Source organism: Hippopotamus amphibius, chromosome X, assembly GCF_030028045.1.
Source record: "Hippopotamus amphibius kiboko isolate mHipAmp2 chromosome X, mHipAmp2.hap2, whole genome shotgun sequence".
In the NCBI taxonomy this organism is placed as follows: Eukaryota; Metazoa; Chordata; class Mammalia; order Artiodactyla; family Hippopotamidae; genus Hippopotamus; species Hippopotamus amphibius.
Genome location: NC_080203.1, coordinates 107,975,240 through 107,996,919, shown reverse-complemented (window position 1 = coordinate 107,996,919; position 21,680 = coordinate 107,975,240). Strand labels below are relative to the sequence as shown.

The 21,680-nt window shown below is 35.0% G+C and overlaps 1 protein-coding gene across 5 annotated transcripts in view; it reads right to left on the bottom strand.

The window, feature by feature from the left end:
- Positions 1-21,680, bottom strand: part of DMD (dystrophin) — a 1,940,210-nt gene that overhangs the window by 1,283,747 nt on the left and 634,783 nt on the right. For all 5 annotated transcript variants that reach the window (XM_057717394.1, XM_057717395.1, XM_057717398.1 and 2 more), the window contains 2 exons: positions 4,365-4,510; positions 1,079-1,291 (listed from right to left, as the gene is read on the bottom strand). In XM_057717394.1, the coding sequence (XP_057573377.1) occupies positions 1,079-1,291; positions 4,365-4,510 (359 nt within the window). The remainder of the gene's footprint in view (positions 1-1,078; positions 1,292-4,364; positions 4,511-21,680) is intronic.

Sequence of the window (21,680 nt, the reverse complement as noted above, 5' to 3'; positions counted from 1 at the left end):
AAGTAACAGGGAAACAAATTTTCTCCTAAAGCCTCCAGAAAGGACACAGCCCTGCCTATACCTTGATTTCAGCTCACTGAGACTGATATTGAACTTCTGACCTCCAGAATTGTAATATAATAAACGTGTGCTGCTTCAAGCCATTACATGTGCAGCAACAGGAAACGAATACACTCACATTTCTCCTTCACCAGAACGTGGACTCCTTGATGGCAAGGACCATGTAATTGTACACTCTTTTGCCACTGGTACTGGCAAAAATGTGTTTTTATGTATTTATGTGTATGCATGTATATGCATGTACACATAGGTTCATACATAGAGACACATAAATGTGGATGTTGTGCTTTAAAGAATGACTTAAAACTGCTTGGTCTTTTGGTTTGTGGAAGGCAAGAAAAAAACAACTAAGTAGCTGGACTGGGATTTAAATCCAGAACTGTCTTATTTCAATGCTTTTTCATTACGCCATGATGCTTTCAAGAGTCTTCCCAGCATTAACATTTTTCACAATAATTTACTACATAAGAGAGATATTACCTGTATCACCAAATGTTTTAAACTTTGGACTATAGTGTAATTGTTGGTTTACTAATGCTTGGGTGATTAGGTGGCACTATTCAAACAAATTAAATCAGTAGAAGTTGGTTTGTGGAAGGTGAGGGGTCAAATTTATACATAACATTACAAGCGAAATATGCTGATGAAATGATATGACTATATTATATGGTAGATAAGTTATTTATTCATAAGTTAAATGATAGCTCTATTTAGAGGACAACTAGACTAAAGAAAAGATGGGTTTTGAAAAGTATTGCGCTAAAAACATGTTTACGTCCTATTGATACTGGTGAAAAAATAAAACTAATTCCAAAGAAAATCTAAGAAGCAGAACTCTTAATTAATGTTTTCTTAAAATCAACAGGCAAACTACACTCCTCTGAGGCAGATTTGTGTCTTTTGACCTTATCACCGACTTTGAGGGACTATGGAGGCTAAATGTCTTTCAATTTCATAACTCATCGTTAGGAGAGAAACAAGTAAAGAAAAAAATATAAAAAGTAAAATCTTGAGTTACCTCCAGCTTTCGGAGTTTACCCATTTGCTCCTCTAGCTTTTGGCAATGTTCGACCAGCTGGGCAGAGAGTTTCTTCCATCGGCCCTCAATCTCTTCAAGTTCTGATTGATATTTCCGGCTAACATGAGAGGGCGCTTTCCTTGACATCTCTTTTACAGTGGTGCTGAGATAGTTTAGGTCATTTTGTTGCTCTTTCAGAGAGCTTTGTAAAGCCTCAAAATTAAAAAGAAGAAAGTGCATTCATACTAATTGATGAACACTAATGAGTTTCATTGTTCAATTTCATTGATGAGTTTCAGATAAATTACTTAAAATGAAAGCTACGTGATTCAAACATCTAAAACATAAATGATGTAACAGCAGTTATAAAATAATTAGTAACTTAAATTCTACCTTTAATCATAACAGTAATTCACACATTATTTAGTAATATTTTATTTAAAAATCTATGCCTATTCTTATGAACAACGCCAAATATATACAAAACTATATTTTACTGAAACAAAGAGCTCTAGCACACCTAATTTTATTACATTTTGTCTGTATATTTATAACTGCATTTATGATTCAATTAATGGAGTTTAACTTAATTCTACTGAGCCTTTACTAAGGTAACTTCTAACCTTCATAGATAAAAATATAACAATCAGATTGATATATGTGAGAACAAAGCTCTGAATAAGTTACCAGATGGATGGTCTACTAAAGCCAGTTAATGAATGTTTCTTATTTTTCAAAAGACATTGTTCTATTTTGTAGTATCACAGTGAAATTCTAGGGTAATTTGGGGCAGAAGTTACAAACCTGATTTTACATTTGTAGTGTATAATCTATTCCATCCCCTATAACAGGGTGAATATCTTTAGGTTTCCCCTATTCAGTATTTATTTAAATGTTACTTTCTGGTTATAAACTAACAAAGTTGAAGATTAAAAAATGGAAAAAAATACCCATTATATACAACTGTTATTTTTATATAAACTTCTAGATTTTTCTATGTAAAATGAAATACTGAAAAGCTGATCATATTTTACATTCACATACACATAGTTATGTGTCGAACACATTTTGTGGTTGCGTATCATGTTTATTTTGTGATATGTTAATTATTTTTAACTTTATTTTTATTTTACTTTATTAAACTGTTACCTTTGATTATTTACACAATATCTAATATGCATAGAACTACATTTTGAGCTAAGCAATTTACTGTGAGCCTTTTTCGATGTCATTAAGTATTTTTCAAAAACGTAGATTTTAATTGCTTCTGCAGTTCATTTAACTTTCCCATTTTTAGCTGTATAAATTAATTTTAAGTTTTCCACTTTTATGTTTATGATCTACTTATCTATATATCTATCTATATCTGAAAAGTTTTGCTCAACAGAATTTACATTCAATTTACATTCCCACCAGTAAGTGAGAATGTAGTTCATTGCTGCAAGACCTGTACCTACTATATCTTTTGGGTTTCTTTCTTTTTCCTTTCCTTTTGCAATTTAATATGTAAAAAATAGCATCTCATTTTGTAAATCTGTATTACATCCTTAGAGTTTTCTAAAATTATAGTTAATTTAAAATATTATTTTAGGTGTACAACATAGTAACTCAATGTTTTAATAGATGATACTCCATTTAAAGTTATTACAAAATATTGGCTATATGCCCTGTGCTGTACAAGATATCCTTGTATCTTACTTGTTTTACACATAGTGGTCTTTACCTCTTAATCCCATACCCCCATCTTGCCCCTCCCCCACCCCTCTGCCCACTGCCAACCACTAGTTTGTTCTCTATATGAGTCTGTTTTTGTTTTGTTATATTCATTTGGTTTTTTTTTTAGGTTTCTTTTTGCAATTCAGTACATAAAAATGATATCTCATTTTATAAATCTGTACTACATCCTTTACAATTTCAGTTACAATTTTTCATAGAATTAATGGCCATTTATGTCTCTTTTTGTCGACTACCTTATTAATGACTTACTCAGACAAATGTTTTCCTTATCTCATTTTTCTTTAAAATTGGCTCTGGTATTTTTACAATGTTTGTGATCATTTCCATTGATTTTTTTGCTTCTCCATGATATGTTTTTAAAGAGTTTTATTAAAAATTTTTCCAAAATTTATGATTAAAATATTTTTGAACTTTTAATCTATGTGGTAGTTTGTTTTGGTGTAAAATCTGACACAAGGTTTTACTTCATTTTTTCAGTTACTTAATTCGTTTTTTCAATATTTATAATTCTCCCTTCATCACTGTTTAATCAATGAAAATATACTCTTCCATTCATCTGCAAACCATTTCTTATATACTTAACCCACTCCCCTAATTGCTATACCTTTGTACTCTTATGTTGCTTACATTTATACTTCTATTAAGTTGCATATTCTTCAAAGTAAATTTTGTAATTATTCCAGGTATTACATACAACAACATAAAGGGGAAAAAAGACTAAACAGTTACAGGTTGTTCGGTATTATAGTAGAGGAAATAGTTTAATAGGACAATATATACTGGGAAATGTTTAAATACAGATTTCTTTGAAGAAATACTTCTAAAATTACTTTTTTTGGAATATTTAAGTCCTGGAAAAGAACTCTTGATATAGCAAAGTTAAATTCTTAATTTTTTTTTAATTCTCAAAATGTGAACATATTATCTCAGCTCTTAAATATAATGAATGAATGTGTTTTAATACCTTACAAAATAAAATGTGATTAGATATACAACACAGGCTTTTGAGAATTAGTAGGGAAAGTATTCTAAAATCTCATACAAATTATTTCTTTCATTTCCCATATTAGTATTTTATTTTCTGATATAAGACTGTTAAAATACAGTTAGTAGAACTCAAAACACTAATTACAATATTACATCAAAGAAGGTTTTAAATTAAAACTAATTTTATAACTACATTAATTTTACCACTTTCTGTTTGAAAATGTGAGATGAGGTATAAATCAGCAAGCGAAGGGGAGGAATAATACCAGAGCTATTATAATAATCAAAATCCATGTTTCTGAAAATATACACTAAGCAAGAAAGAATATATTTCCTAAGTAGACCATATCATTGTCTTCAAAGATAGAACTTTTATGGAAAGAAGGCACACATGCATAAAATATTACACTTTTAAATTATTAATCTTCATTTTTCAGCTGGCAAACTATCATACTTGCCAAGATTATTTTACTTCCAGTCTTATATTAAGGTTATACCAATGTGATTGCTTGCCAGATGAGATCTGTATTGTATTGTTTACGACATTTAAATAGTCACAGACCTGTATCTCCCCAAGCCTCTGCTCCATGATCTCATATTCAGTGACAGTAACCTGAGGTATAGAGAGTTTGGTTTCTGACTGCTGGATCCACCTGAGGATGGTAGTCATGGTCTCTTGATAGCGTATGGGTGGCAAAGTGTCCAAAACTTTATCGAACGGGGAAAAAAAAGAAAATGATTTAACCATTTTAAACTTTGTCATTCATTTTCCTAAGTTGACAGCAAACTCAGTCATACTAATAATAACAAATATTAACAAAATGTGAAAACCTGAAAATACAGATTAGAATACGCTTATGATATTGAAGATAAATTCCTACTACGTGCCTGATATTTTGACAGAAACTGTGCATATATTACATCAAATGCTATCAGCCTTGCAAGATTTGCACTGTTAAATTCATGTTTTTTAAGGTGAGGGAATGCAGCAACAGAAAGGCTGAGTAACTTGCCAAAGGTAACACAGATGGTAGTTGGAGAAACCAAGTAGAATTCACGTATATTTGACTTTGAAGACTACTCTCTTTCTGTATCATCATCATTATATACAGCAGGTGATATTTTAAATTACATCATTTCATGTTGTATTTTACTAGAAGAAACACAATTTATATGTGTTTAGTATGTGTCAGAAACTCTAATAATGATCACACACATTATCATTCTTACTTCTTACAATAAACCTGTGAGATATGCACTTTTATTCCATTTACATTTGAGGAAAGGGAGGCTACAAAAGAAGGCCAACTGATTTGCTCAGAGTCAAACATCTAGTAAGTGTCACAACCAGGATTTTAAACCAAGATCATCTTGTTCAAAGTCAAAGCCACCAACAAACAATGTACTTTCTCTAACATATACAAACACACACACATGTATATGTACACACATTCATTCCAACTGGATATAAAATTAGGGGATGAAATACATATATATGGGAAAGTACGATGTGTGCATGTGTATGTGCATATATATAGTTATATATAAGCTTTAAGTTTAAAATGCATATGTGTATATTTACTATTTATTACTATACATTATTTTCTACTTTATACACACACCCACCAGATTATGTGAGTTAAGTAGCTCTACTGACCATGTTCAAGGTTGAGAACTTTGGCATAAAACTGGAAACCATAAAAATGATTTTAAGCATTTTAAGGAGAATAAAAGAGAAACTGTAGAACTGAAACATGCAATAAATGAAAAGTAATAACACAATGAATAGATTTAAAAGCAGATTAGACAAAGCTAAACAGAATTAGTAAACCTGAAGATAAGGCAGAAACATACATATATATACACACACACACATATGTATGTATACATCTGGAATGAAGCATGGAGAGACAAACAGATGGAAAATAAACGAGAATAAAAGACACAGAAAAAAAAAACAGTAAAATGAACATAAATGTATCCCAGAATCACAGAGAAACATGGGACAGAAGCCATACTTGAAGAGATAATGGCTGAAAATTTTCCTAAATAGATAAAACCACAGCACAAAATACTAGCTCAAATCACTATATCAAAGAGCGAAGTAAGCCAGAAAAACAAACACCGTATGCTAACTCATAAATATGGAATCTAAAAAAAATGGTACTGATGAACCCAGTGACAGGGCAAGAATAAAGATGCAGGTGTAGAGAACAAACTTGAGGACACGGGGGCGGGGGGGGGGGGGGGCGGTGGCGGCGAAGGGGAAGCCGGGACTAAGTGAGAGAGTAGCACTGACATAGATACACTACCAAATGTAAAATAGATGGCTAGTGGGAAGCTGCTGCATAACACAGGGAGATGAATGCCATGATGGGTGATGACTTAGAGGGCTGGGATAGGGAAGGTGTGAAGGAGTCGCCGGAGGGAGGGGATATGGGGATATATGTATAAATACAGCTGATTCACTTTGTTGTACAGCAAAAAATGGCACAATAGTGTAAAGCAATTACATTCCAATAAAGAGCTGCTTGAAAAAAAAATACTAAAAAAAAAAAAAAATACTGACTAGGCCTACAGGGATAGTGTCTTGGAGACTTGGGAGAAAACGAAAGGAACAGTCTGGACCTTTATTACTATAAGAAATATTACGTTACTGAAAAAGAATAAAAGATAAATGGCATTATTTAAACCACATTATTTTTATCAGATAGCATATGAGTTTCAGTTGTATATACCAATTCCTTCTAAACTAAATGAGGAGAACATAGGAAAGTATTTTGTATGCTAGTTAGTGGCGGTTTGAAATGGAAAATATCTCTTTAGCAAGTGTGTTAGAAAGGGATACTGAGAATTTTACTCAATGTGCTTATATTGTTTGGCAGTTCATGCCCAAAACTATTTTAAGAGGACTTCTTTAACCTCAGTGCTTCTGATTTCATACTGAAGGATCTCGAAAGATCTCTGTGGTGCTTTTAAACCTCATTACTTTCTTTCATATAAATAACGTGTTTCTCTGCTGACTAGATACATCTGAATGCTAGATAATTATTAATAAAAAGAAAGACGGAACTCATGAATAGTACTGAAGTAAAGGGGTATTTAATTATGATGAAACAAAGAGTTGGAAGGAGACGGGTCTATGGGTAGAGACAAGGAGATATGTTGGATAGATTATAAAATGTATAAAGTTTGGTTTAATTGAACTTGAACATATACATTCTGGAAAACAGCGCTTGTTTCCCTTGTGGCAGTGGCTGGGACACAATAAACATTTATTAGAAGCTTGCCAGAGGTGATATGAACCAGTCCAATTTTATCCAGATGATGAATAGATGTCAGGAGAGAAGTATAGAAAGAGTTGATGAAGATATTAGGATTACTTTTTATTAGAAAAAGATCAGCAGGTTTTTTATGAACACCTAACAGAATTGCCTCTCCATTCCGTTTGTACAGAAAGAGGCTGTGTAGCACGACAATTAGCAAGTCTGATTCTGCAGTTCAGAAAACCTGTGTTTTGGAATTGGCTCTCCACTCACTAGCTTTGGCAAAGTACTTAACATTTTAGCATCTCAGACCTCATTTATAAAAATGGGGATGTAGATACTTTGGGGAGAATTAATTGAAGTCATTTATTATTCCTTCATTCAGCCAATATTTATTCACTGCTCTGAGCACCAGGGAAGCAAGAAGTAAAAATTTAAAAAAGCAAAGCCTTAGCTTTCATGGTGCTTAAAATCTAATTGGTGAGTCAGGAAATTAACAAACAAATCAAAAGACTGTAATGGCTAATAGAAATAAATGGCAGTGAAGAAAAATTAAGTTGGGGGGGCGGGCAAGATCCTTTCAGAGAATGCAATAAAAGAAATTTAAGATCGAGAATTAGATATAAAAATGGTAGAGTAAATGAGGATTTACACAAGGGATGGTATGTAATCAATAGATTATCAATGGCAGCCACTACCACCTCCACGGTTAGAGGGACAAAGGGAAGAGGTATGAGATGGTGTTACAAGAAACCAGTAATTGGAACCACCCAGCAGGAGGTGAATTCACAGGGGGATTCCCTTTGGGAATGCAGCATCCCTGAGGTATGCTGTTCCCAGAGGGGGCTAGAAACTTGGAGGATTCATTTTCAGCCACCAAGGGAGATGCACCCTGTAAAACTGAGAGGGGAAGAGAATATTCTAGCTTCTCTCCTCTTCTCACCTTCAGTATCCTCCAAGCGCCTCCCACTGGCTGAACCAAGCAGGTAGCCAAATTTAAAAAAGGGTCCTAGGAAGTGTAGTTTTCATAGAGAGAGCAGGGAATGACAGTGAGAACAGACAGAGAGAAGATCTGCCTGGAGATGATAGTGAGAGTGGGTACAGAGGGGAGGGAAAGGAATTTGAGAGGGGCAACAAAGTACATCAGTGGTTTTACCAATATTCTATTTCTTAAGTTTAGTAAGTAGCTTAGCATGCAGATGTCTATTTTTTCATTATTTAAAAAAAGGTCTATATGTTACAGAAACTCTCTGAATATAATAAAAGTATTAAATAAAATAAAAAGCATAGAAAGTGACTAGATAGTGAATAAAAAAGCCCTCTCCTTGGAAGTATCACTTGACAAGAGACTTAAAAGCACTAAAGGAGGGAGCCATGTCAATACAGAGAGGAAAGGTTTCCCAGGTGGGTAAGAACAAGTGTAACAGTCCAAAGATGTGAGTATTTCTAGCAAGGTAGGAGCACAGCAAGGAGGCAAGTGTAGCAAGAACAAAGTGAGCAAGGTGGAGTGCGGTTGGACATGAGGGCAGGGGGGTCATTGGGAACTATGACCATGAAGGTCTTTGTAGACCTTAATAAGATGCTAAGAGTTTAATAATAAAAGGAGAATACTTCCTTGCTAGGGAGAGAACAAAAGCTGAATAGAGGCACTCATGTTCTTTCATTTGTGGGGAGGGGTAGGTTCCTCTGAACTAATTTTACGTTCTAGAGAACCAGATACATAGCCAAACCTGACCTTGCTCTGAAATGATTTACAAACACACACACAGACACGTCCACACATGGACACATACAAGGCATGCATATGACTATTCTAACACACACACTGAATTTACAAGTTAGTTTCCACTTCATCCTGCAAAGAGAATCATGATCACATCAGAAATTAAACGATAATAATAGATAGAGGTCAAGGGACATGGTATCAAAAAGGATGAAAATGGTTTATTTGTTTAACTCCTGGTTTATTTAAATACTGCTGTTTCAGTACTGGTTAATACTTAATGGTCATTTAAAAATATGTATACAAGGCATAGTTCATTATTTTGTGCAGCATATTTAACCATGTCTTTGGAAAAGTGTTTAGACTGTGTTGAGGATAATCTTGGCATTAGCAGCATCCTGGGGAAAGATTGTATTTATAGTTGTAATTGTACCTACATTAAATGAGAAGAAACAAAGATTTTCAGATTTGTCAGCTTATCACCAAAGTAATAAGGTAGCATGAGCACAGTACAAGCATAAGTGTCACTTAACTTATAAATATATGTTATAATATTACTGATTGTCCAAAACTCAGTCAGCATCCACCTATGTAATAGACCAAAGGAGGGAAGGAGGTAGATAGACAGATAGACTGACAAAAAGAAAATGTCATAAATTCAAAGAATCCATCGTTTATCAGCACAGGCCAACATAAAACAAAAATCTCTCAAATCCAGAAAGAAGATGAACACTGAAACACTCTAAATTATTCAATAATAAATTTGATTGATCTTTCTTCTATTAACCAATACAATTCTAGCTAGATCTTAAGAAATAATCACAAATTGATATATTATTTTTCTTTCTCTTAATTTAAACAAAATGTCAACAAAGTATGCATAATTTGCATTATTCAATGAATAATTTACATTATGTAATGTCTCAGGTTCTCTTCAAAACTCTGATAAAGTATTGAAGAATCCAGACCACCACTGCATGTGGGCACTATTCACCATATTGCATAGGGGGAACGTCTGATTCTGTATTCTGATTCGGGATGTTTGGGCACATTTTTTTCCCCTGCTATCTGGATCCTGAGTAAACTCTCTGGGTGTTTCAGAGGCAAATTGCTCTGGGGAGGAGCTAGAACTGAAACAGGACCTAGCAAGTCCATAGTTTCTGAACTAGCTACCTCACTACCCTTGTATGGGTTCACCAATCAGGAAACACATCTGAAGAGCTGTGGGAATAGTTACCCAATGGGCTCTAATCTCACCCTCAAGTCCACTTCATTTCTAAGGGGGTCCCTGATTGTCTTCTCCCTTCTTTAGCTTCCTTCTGGTCTTTCAGTTTAATGAGAAGGGAAATATTTCAGTTTCTGAACTGTTGATCTTTTTCTGTATAACTGCTTCTGATCAGTATTAAGATGCAAGACGGAAAGTCCTCCCGCTGAGAGCCAAACCAAACCTCCACTCTATTCTAAGAACGACTTGTGAAAAGACGAAATGCTTTTGTTAGTATCTCACAGGTAAGTTATTTAGCTCAAGCAAAAACCCACAGAAGGGAAGATCCTTCCTAGTGTCTCCACATGTACTTTTGCTTCATTTCAATCTATCTTCTTTGCTCAGTTTCTGAAAATACAAAACCCATTTATGATGTTTTATAACAGCTTAAAACCCAGCAGTATTGTTTCATTTTTCTCATGTTAACATCTAGAACCCTCACCATGGCTCATAAAAGGCCCTTCTAGACTGTTTGCCTCTCTAGGCTCACCTCATATCACTCTCTTTTCTCTGTGCTCTGGGGACACAGAACTGCTCAGATTCTTAGCTAGCCGGCACCTGCTACCTTTAGTCTCACTAATTCCTGTTCATCTTTAAGCTTCTGTGTCTAGCAGTGCATTCTCAAGGAAGTTTTCTCAGGCCATCCCAGCCTGAATAAGGTTCCTTTATTTAGTTTCAGAGCCCTGGCCCTGGACTTTTCTATCCAAGCACTCATCTCACATTAATTATAAAAACACCAGTTTGATTATATGATTAATGGCTACATCTTTCCCTAGATTACAAGTGTCATGACAGCAAGGAACACATGGTTCTAGCTTAGTGATCTATCCCCAAAGACCAGTATATTACCATGCAAGGACCCGGGATTTGCTGAATGAATAACTGCAGGTTAAAGAGCGTAACCTTGAGCACAAAAACAGAATTCCTTTGCCAGGAACATAGAAGGAAACCCATGCTTGGTGAAGCCTAGAATCTGAACAAGAGGAGAAAAAATTTACCTGAAGAATTTAGACATTATTTTCATCCTATCTATTAAGTCTTTCTAATCCCTATGGAACCTTCTAAATTCTGAATAGCTTAAATTGACTTTCTTATCTTTTATCTCTCTTATCCTTTCTCACTGCAATGGTTTCTAGACTACTAAGGTAGACTTTCTTTAATTGCAATGATTTTTTTTTCTGGTACAGTTCATTTCTACATTTAAAATGTGTTAGTCTGGCTAAAAATGAACAAATAGTAAAGAATATGTATAATGTACCTCATGTTGTAAAGAGAGAGACAGAATGAGAGAATGCACGCACATATGTTTTTGTGTCCTGGAATTCTTTTGAAAAGGAACAAAATCATGATCTAAATTCTACCAGTTTGGAATAGAACCATTTATAAAGCAACAGTTTTTATTACAGTCTAACCAGGAACTGATGCCGAAAAACCGTTGTAGTTAGCGTCTAGGGAGAGGATTCGTGATTTCCGAAGGAAAAGAATTTGAGCACCACCACATGGAAAAAAGTCTCTCTCTCTCTCTCTCTACACACATACACACACACACACACACACACACACGTACGAGAAATATATATGTATACATTTAACATTTAGTGTATTACATCATTTATTAAATTTATTTTTTCAAGTATTTATTGATCGTCAATCATATTTCAGCCTTGATGATACCTTTTCGGAATGCAATAATGAAGAAAACAGAGTTCCTGTGTTGGTTGATTTCACACTTTACTCATGGAGCCAGATAATATTCTAATACAGTTTTGATCAAATTGTAATTAATTTTAGAAAAGAGAAATACAAAGTACTATGACAGTAAATAATAGGAACATCACATATAGACTGAGATCTCATAAGGATTAACTTTTGAGCAAAATATGAACGAATGAAAATTAGCTATGCTAGGGCTCCTGGGAGGACATACGCAAGATCTGAGGTAAGGAAGACCAGGCCGTCTTCAGTAAATGAAAGATTAATATGAAGTGAGAAAATAAGCATGGATGAGGCTGTGCCTGGAGATAGGCCAAGTCCACATTACTCAGGGCCTTTCAGGCACCTTTAAACTAAGGGCCAATGGAAGTCACTGAACATGTTATACGCACAAAAAAGTGACATGGTTAGATTTTCCTTAAGAAAAATAATTTTGGTTGAAATGTAGAATACAGATTTCTCAGTATCAAGAATGGATGTGCAAGAGACAATTTAGTAGTCCAGGCAAGAAACCAGAGTAGGTTAGACTAATACGATGACAAGAAATACAAAGTTTGGATGTGGGAGCTATTTAGGAGATAAAAATACATAGACTTGGCGATTGAACAGAAATGGGAGAGGGAGTGGGTGAGGAACAGGGAATATCAAGGATAACTCTGAGTTTCCTGATTGTGCAACTCCACAGATGGTTCTTTCCCCTGATGTTAGAGGGACCAAAAAGGAAATGGTTCTTGGTTGCAGAGCTGCCCACCAAGAGTTTATCTTTCTGCAACTTACTGGGAGGTCTAGATGAAAAGGTTAAGGAAGTAGTGGGACATATGAATCCAGGACTCAGAGGCCACGTCTGTAGGTAAAACGCATGACTCTTTGTTTATAAGATACAACTAAAAACAAGGATATTTTACTCATGTTTTCCCCCTAGATACAAAAAAGAATTCATTAGCTAACGTGATTTACCTTGTAGCAGCTTAACATTGGCTATAAACTACACTATTTTAACAGTGATTATAAAACACACAGTTGATCTCATTTAAACTAGACATAATGGAGAATACTAGTGAAGGATTACTAATTCTGTTTCAGATTAAAGAGAATGAAAAAGTTTGGTGCAGAAGCTAGTTGCACCCAAGGGCAAACTTAGTATGAGATGCTCTACCTACCAGTCAATGAGATATGTGTGGATGCTGCCCCTGTGATTCCAGTGTAGGAGCAGAACTAGCCCTGCTCCAGCTAGAGAAATTCCTGTTCTTCCTTTTATGTAGAAATGGAGCTTAATAACTCAACTGATCCTTTTTGTTCTTTACTGAAAGCAATAATAAACATATCCAATTTAATAACCAACCATCCTAAAATATCACAAGGTTCTATTGATATCATTTGGCCCATCCCAGGCCCATGAAAAAAATGGCCTGAGTATTTAACATTTAGCCATACATTGCTTATAAATACATGACATTCATTTAAAGATTCTTATGACAGTTTCTATAATTCTATTGCTAAAGTGTCATTTAAAAATCTAGAAATCTTATTAATGTTTAATGATTAGGGAAATATATTCTACAAAATTAAAATTAATACGTGATGGTAGTTTTGGAAGCATGTGTTATGGATTATTGGGAAAGTAAATGTTAAGGGCGACCATTCTGTATACACTACTGATTATCTTGAAAGGTTACAAAAAAACCCACTGATCTCCAGTCCTTTAGTATAGCCATATGAAGGATGGCGATGACAAAGTATGAAGAAATTGAGATCTAAAAATGTCTTTTGTATCTTTTGTTAAAAAATTTCTTCCGTTTTATCCAATTGATTTAAAATGAGGAAGGACTTCACAGAAGAGAAAAGAGAGGAGAGCAAAGGAGAGCACAGGAGAGACAAGGCAAGATTATTCCATTATTAAATAAAAAGAGAGAGAGCCATGTGTAGAATTAAGTGCTATATTTTCTGATACACATGAGTCTATGTCAAGGGGTAAAAAACTAACTGAAAAGCAAGGTAAACAGAGATCTACTTTGAAAATTCAGATTTTCTTCCCATTTGCAAGACAGAGTTACTTTACATGCATTATTATGGTAGGTAGAGCATCTCATACTAAGTACTGATCTCAGAATAGTAGGTTATGTATGGCACTTTTTTGAAAAAGAATCACAACTATTTCTACCCATCAGAAAAAGTTAAAACTACTCAGAGAAAAGAAAGGTACTTAAACATCACTAAGATGATGGAGTAGAGAGAAAAAAATATAAAACTGTGCTGTCCAATATGGTAGCCACTAGACACATACGTCTATTGAACACTTGAAATGTGGTTAGTCTGAATTGAGATGTTCGGCAAGTGCAAATATACACCAGGTTCTGAAAAATTAGCACAGAAATAATGTAAAAATATCTCTATAACTTTTAATTTTGACTCCATGTTAAAGTGATATTTGGATGTATCTGTTTAAATAAAATAGGCAATTAAATTACTTTCACCGGCTTCTTTTTAATATGACTATTAGAAAATTTAAAATTACACATATCTCTCATATTACATTTCTATTAGGAAGTGCTTATATAGAAGCTGGGGAAAGTAATCCATTTGGAGAGAGAAAGAGAGAATATTTATTAGCAGTCTGTATAGTGACAGCATTTAAAAACATTGAAACTTCTGCTGTGAATATGAAGTTGACTGCAACTTGAATTTCCCATAATTTATAAGTAGAAATTACTGATGACTTATATGAGTTTTACGTGTATGTGTAGAAACTAACTGAACTAACAGCACTTCCTTCTTCTTTGATATAGCTACTTAGGAAGAACGCTCAAGTTGAAGCTCTCTTTATTTCATACCAAGTAGACTCCAAATTCTTCCCCATCCCTCACAGTTAAAAGAATGACAGAGAGAAAATGTAACCAAAAAAGACCTTCTTCTGCAACTCTCAGCCTTATTAAATGACATAAACCATGACACAGAACAAGTATTTCTTTAAAATGTGAACACTGCCAGAAGATGTCAAAAAAGAAGAAGGGGGCTTCCCTGGTGGTGCAGTGGTTAAGAATCTGCCTCCCAATGAAGGGGACACAGGTTAGAGCCCCGGTCTGGGAGGATCCCACATGCCGCAGAGCAACTAGCCTGTGCGCCACTACTACTGAGCCTGCGCTCTAGAGCCTGCAAGCCACAACTACTGAGCCCACGTACTGCAACTACTGAAGTCCGCATACCTAGAGCCCTTGCTCCACAACAAGAGAAGCCACCGCAATGCGAAACCCTCGCACTGCAAGGAAGAGTAGCCCCCACTTGCCACAACTGGAGAAAGCCTGTGCACAGCAACAAAGACCCAATGCAGCCAAATAAATAAAATAAACAATGAAATAAATCTTAAAAAAAAAAAGAGGGGACCCACAGTATATGATTATTAACATACTATAAACTCTCCTTAAAAGACTTAGGAAAAGGGACTTCCCTGGTACACAGTGGTTAAGAATCTGCTTGCCAATGCAGGGTACATGGGTTCAATTTCTGGTCCGGGAAGATCCCACATGCCGCAGAGCAACTAAGCCCGTGTGCCACAACTACTGAGCCTGAGCTCTACAACCCACACAACCACAACAACTGAAGCCTGAATGCCCTAGAGCCCAAGGGCTACTACTGAACCCACGCACCGCAACTAGTAAAGCCCACTGGTTCTAGGGCCTATGTGCCACAATTACTGAGCCAGCATGCTGCAGCTACTGAAGCCTGTGCATCTAGAGCCAAAAAAAAAAAAAAAAAAAAAAAAAATCAGACTTAGGAATGTAAGGAATTATAAGTATGGAAACTTGAATTTCCAAAATGAACATATAAGTTACTTAGTTTGACTTTCAACAACCTTTGTGACTGGAATGCAATGAACTTTTCAGCCCAATGTCCCATCACCATAAACACCCTATCCTCCAACAAAAACCTATCACCAAATTCTAGGCTTTGTGCTTATGCCACTCCCTCTGCTAAAAGTCCCTGCTGCTCAGACTCCATTCCTACAAAGGGTCCTAGGTGTGTTCTGACGTGAGAAAAGCAGATGGGTTTCTAGGAATTTTATCTAGGATCACCTCAGAATGTTTTAAAAAGCCATGTCTCCAATGAATCAACAGAAATCTGGGTCCTTTTCACAATCATTGCTCCAGTAATCTATCTCTTGAATAAATTATTCACTTTCCACTTTAATTACAATTTCCTAACCAAGTTTGTGGTAAGTATAAATTCTACACTACTGAACTATTTATTACAATATAAGAGAAGTGTTTGGGAAGGGGTTGCTGCATTTTCCTTCTTTTCCACATTTTTTTCTAAAATTAGCCCAACTGGCTCAGCAATCCTATCTTCAAGAGCTTCTGTTAAATAAATATTTAAAATATTTTTATTTTTCATGCTCCACTTGGCATTTAGTATATGTTCCCAAGATTCTCAAGGCCAAGGAACAATTTCTGTACCTCCCAGTATGAAACACATATCCAGCTTAAATAAATATGTCTATTATTCTTGCTGTTGGTGGTATTGATAAAGAAAACTGTGAAAAGGATCATTTACAAACAGCTTTTCTTTTTTTCTGGAGTTAAAGAGCAAAGAGATACAGATTATGTCTTCTAGAATAAAAGAATCCCTTACTTAGATATAAAAGTAAATTAGGTCAGTTTTCTGATGTGGAGCTGAAAGAGCTAGCTCAGGTCAACCTTTGTTTCCCCTCCCAATCTCAGCATCTTAACATGGAGTAGCAGGCACTAACAACAAAGCTTGATATTACTGCCATAAGGAGCACTTTTAGCTGGCTGCACTAAATTTTTTTTTCTATTATCTCTATAGGAAGCAAAAATTATTCCCTGTAATTTTTGGTAAGAGTATTCCCTACCACATGTCCCCAGATCATCACCACATCAAGGGCTCCCTCCACTTTTCCTTATCTACCCTATCACAACCCTAGTCCAAGGTTGTGCTTGTATGGCTACAATTTCCCCATCTCCCTGCTTCTGTTCTGACCCTTCTTAGATCTTTCAAAAATGTGAATCAGATTACTTAATCTCCTCAATGAAATTCTTTGAGAAATGTCAACGGCTTTTAAAATAAAGCCCAAACTTTGAACAGGAGCCTATAGAGGGTGGTCTGAATGAACTCCACCCTTATTTTATCCCAATTTTTCCATGATTTGCTAGTTTCCTCCCTCATTTCTGTCCTCTTGGACGTGTCAAACACTTCTTCTCTACTTTGGGGCATTTGTGCTTATTTCCATTCTCCTTTATGTCCTTCATTTAACTCACCACACATCCTGTGAGTTTGGCTCAAATGTCATTATCCCAGAATAATATTTTTAAGTGATTATAATCTGTGATAATATAATTTAGATATTCATTTGTTTTTTTACCTTTATTCCTGTAAGCTTCATGAAGACATAAATCTTCCTTTTAATTTTCTCCACTAAATACCTAGCAGCCAATACTTTCATGGCACGTAGCAGGTGTTCAAAAGTATGCTGAACTAGTGAATGAAAGTTCAAGACAGTGTCATGCCAAAAGGTTAACAGATTAATGCAATCCCTATAAAAACACCAATGTAATTTTTTACAAAAAAAGAAAAAAAAACTCTAAAATTCATGTGGAACCATAAAACACCACAAATAACCAAGACAACCTTGAGAAAGAACAAAGCTGGAGGGCAGCAACAATTCCTGATTTCAAAATATATTACAAAGCTAAAGTTATTAAAACAGTATGATACTGGCATAAAGACAGACATATTGACTAATGGAATAGAATAGAGGGCCCTGGGGCTTCCTAGGTGGCGCAGTGGGTAAGAATCCGCCTGCCAATGCAGGGGACATGGGTTCAAGCCCTGCCCTAGGAAGATACCACATGCCGTGGAGCAACTAAGCCCGTGTGCCACAACTATTGAGCCTGCTCTCTAGAGCCCGTCAGCCACAACTATTGAGCCCATGTACCACAACTACTGAAGCCCATGCGCCTAGAGCCCATGCTCTGCAACAAGAGAGGCCACTGCAATGAGAAGCCCGAGCACCACAACAAAGAGTAGCCCCTGCTCTGCACAACTAGAGAAAGCCCGTGTGCAGCAACCAAGACCCAACACAGCCAATAAAATAAAAAAAAATTAAAAAAAAGAATAGAGGGCCCATACATATATGATATAAACCCACACATACATGATCAACTAATCTAGGACAAGGGTGCCAAGAACACACAATGAGGAAAGGATAGTCTAATGGTGGTGGGAAAAATGAATATCCACATGCAAAAGGATAAAATTGGACCCTTATCTTACACCATACACAAAAACCAACTCAAAATAGATTAAAGACTTAAACAAAAAACTGGAACCATAAAACTCCTAGAAGAAAACATAGAGGAAAACAACAGGTATTTTAAAGATGCTCAACATCACTAATTATGAGAGAAATGCACATCAAAACCACAATGTGATATCACCTTACATTTGTTGCGAGAGCTATTACCAAAGAAAAACAAGAGAAAATAAACACTAGTGAGGATGTCAAATATTTGAAACCCACCAACATTGACGAGAATGTAAACTGGTACAACCACTAAGGAAAACAGGGTTCCTCACAAAATTAAAAATAAAACTACCATATGACCCAGCAATCACACTTGTGGGTACAAATCCAAAAGAATTGAAATCAGGATCTCAAAGAGGTATCTGTATTCTCATGTTCACTGCTGCATGACTCACAATAACCAAGTTATGGAAACAAACTCAATGTTCATCAGTGGGTAAATGGGTAAAGACAATGTGGTATATACATACAATGGTATACTATTCAGCCTTAAAAAAGAAGGAAATCATGCCATATGGAAGAACATGGAAAAATATGGAGGACATTATAGTAAGTAAAATAAGTCAGTAATAAAAGAACAAATATTGCATGATTCCACTTATATCAAGTATCTAATATACTCAAACTCATAAAAGCAGAGAATAGAATGGTAGTTGCCTGGGGGTGAAAGGAGGGGGAAATGGAGAGTTGCTGTTCATCAGGTATGAAGTTTCAGTTGTGGAAGAGTTAATTCTAGAGATCTGCTGTACAACACTGTGCCTACGGTTAATACTCTATTTACACTTAAAAGCTTATTAGGAGGGTAGGTCTCATGTTATAGGTTCTTATCACATTTTTTAAAAAAGGACAAAAGAATGCTATCATGTCAGCAATCTAGAGTTATAGAACAAAAGAACACACTTTTGAAGTTTTAGGAAATAAGAAAATACTTGTTTTGTCGTAACTAATGCTGCTACTTCCCTGATGTCTGAAAAAGAACAACCAAACAACAAAAAAATATTTCCTTGATATAACTTCCATCTCACAATTGAAAGCAATTCAAACTATTTTACAAATTTTGTTTCCAAATTTACATTTAAAAAACATTTAATTTCTTCCTTGTTAAAATAATACATTATCTTAACAAACTTTGTGCTATGTTTTCCACACTAATCTAGGGTACAACATGATCTTTCTGGTTTGCAGTTTCTAGAAAAGGCTTCTAACAATTGTTTTGGGAGGCAATGCTACCACCTCAATCTCCTAGCCTTCGGCAACCATTCCCTTACTTTCTGTCTCTTTAGATTTGCATAATGTGGACATTTCCAACAAATGTAATCATATACTATATGGTCTTTTGTGACTGACTTCTTTCACTTAGCATAATGCTTTCAAGGTTCATCCATACTGAAGCATGTATCAGTACTTCATTACTTTTCACTACTGAGTAATATTGCATTGTATGGATATATTCATTTTCTTTCTTTATTCATCAGTTGATGGGCATCTGGGTTGCTTCCATTTTGGGGCTATCATGAATAACGCTGCTATGAACATCCATGTATATTCTCCAGTACTTATAACATCTCATATACATCCTTTCAGTCATTCAAGCTCTATTAGGCCATTTGTGACGTGGAGATAATAAAACATATTCTCAAAGGGTTGCTCTCTGAGGACTAAAATGATAATAAGATTGTTGTTTGTAGACTAAAAATTACTATGAATATAGAATACATTTAATTTTTTGTATTATTTTCTTATATCATCTTTGCCAAGTACCAACCAGCAATTCCTCACACCAATTTTTACCATTTAAAGTACACTTAAGTTGTTTTTGTTTCATTGTGAAAACACTAGTAAAGAGGAAAAGGAAAGAGGGAATGAAAGTCAAGATGGATTCCCAGGCCTTTATGGTAGCTCTTATTTGCTGAATAATTAATATGTTCAAAGAACAATGTAGTAATATACAAGAAATGAGATTTACTCCCTGGTGTCAGTGTTGGGGAAATCATACATAAGAAAAATTCCTTGAAAATAATTACTTAATACAAACTGAACTAAAATATGACTTGATATGATGAATTTTTATTCACCATTTTTATATACGTATGTAATACATACACATAATTATATATAAATACATATTATATAAAATTATATATAATTTATATGTATAATATATAATATATGCAATATGTAAATTACATACATACAATTTATATATAATATTGAATACACATAACACATATGAATTATATATACAAATATAAATTGCATAATTTATAATTCATATATATAATCCATATTTAATTAATGATTATTAATGAATCAAAACAAGTTTTCCAAAAGAGTGAGTAAAAGTGTTAGAGATATTTTCGTTAATACAGTGGAAACGAGAACATTTTATTTAGACATAAATGAAGTGAAAATATTTGGCAGATTTATAAACAATCATCATATATATGAAAGATAAAGAGAAGACACGATAATATAGATGGGTATATTGATAGCTGTATGCACAGAGGTTATATATTATTATACATTTATATCAAAGTATCATAATCAAATCTGTTATCATCACACATCAACATTCTGAACATTTTTAAAAGAAACATAAAAAAAGTTAAACCTTGATATAATGAATAAGTCTAGCTAAATTAAAATAATTTTTACTGAATAAGCTCCTTTGCCAACCAGTTGCAGTATAACCATTAACACGTACTTGATTTTAAGGGATGTTTATGGATTTTATGATAAAAAAATGCATTATTCTTAAATAGGTCAATGTTTGAAAATTTAGGACATTCACCATCTTTTCCCCAACTGATTTTTTTAAGCTCTTTATTGGAATATAATTGCTTTACACTCTTGTACCAGCTTTTGAGATACACCAAAGTGAATCAGCTGTATTTACACATACATCCCCATATCCCCTCCCTCCCGCGACTCCCTCCTCCCCTCCCTGTCCTGGCCCTCTAAGGCATCTCCCATCATCAAGTTGATCTCCTTCTGTTATACAGCAACTTTCCACTAGCTATCCATTTCACAGTTGGGAGTGTAAATATGTCTATGCTACTCTCTCACTTCGTCCCAGCTTCCCCTTCGCCCCCGACACCCCAACCACGTGTGCTCCAGTCCATTCTCTGCACTGCATGCTTATTCTTGCCCTGTCACTGGGTTCATCAGTACCTGTTTTTTTTAGATTCTGTACATATGAGTTAGCATACAGTATGTTTTTCTCTCTCTGGCTTACTTCACTCTGTATGACAGACTCTAGGTCTATCCACCTCATTACATACAGCTCCATTTCATTCCTTTTTATGGCTGAGTAATATTCCATTGTATATATGTGCCATATCTTCTTTATCCATTCATCTGTTGATGGGCATTTATGTTGCTTCCATGTCCTGGCTATTGTAAATAGTGCTGCAGTGAACATTATGGCACATGTTTCTCTTTGGATTAGGGTTTTCTCTGGGTATATGCCCAGGAGTGGGAATACTGGGTCATGTGGTAGTTCTTTTTTTAGTTTTTTAAGGAACTTCGAAACTGTTTTCCACAGTGGCTGTACCAGCTTACATTCCCACCAACAGTGCAGGAGAGTCCCCTTT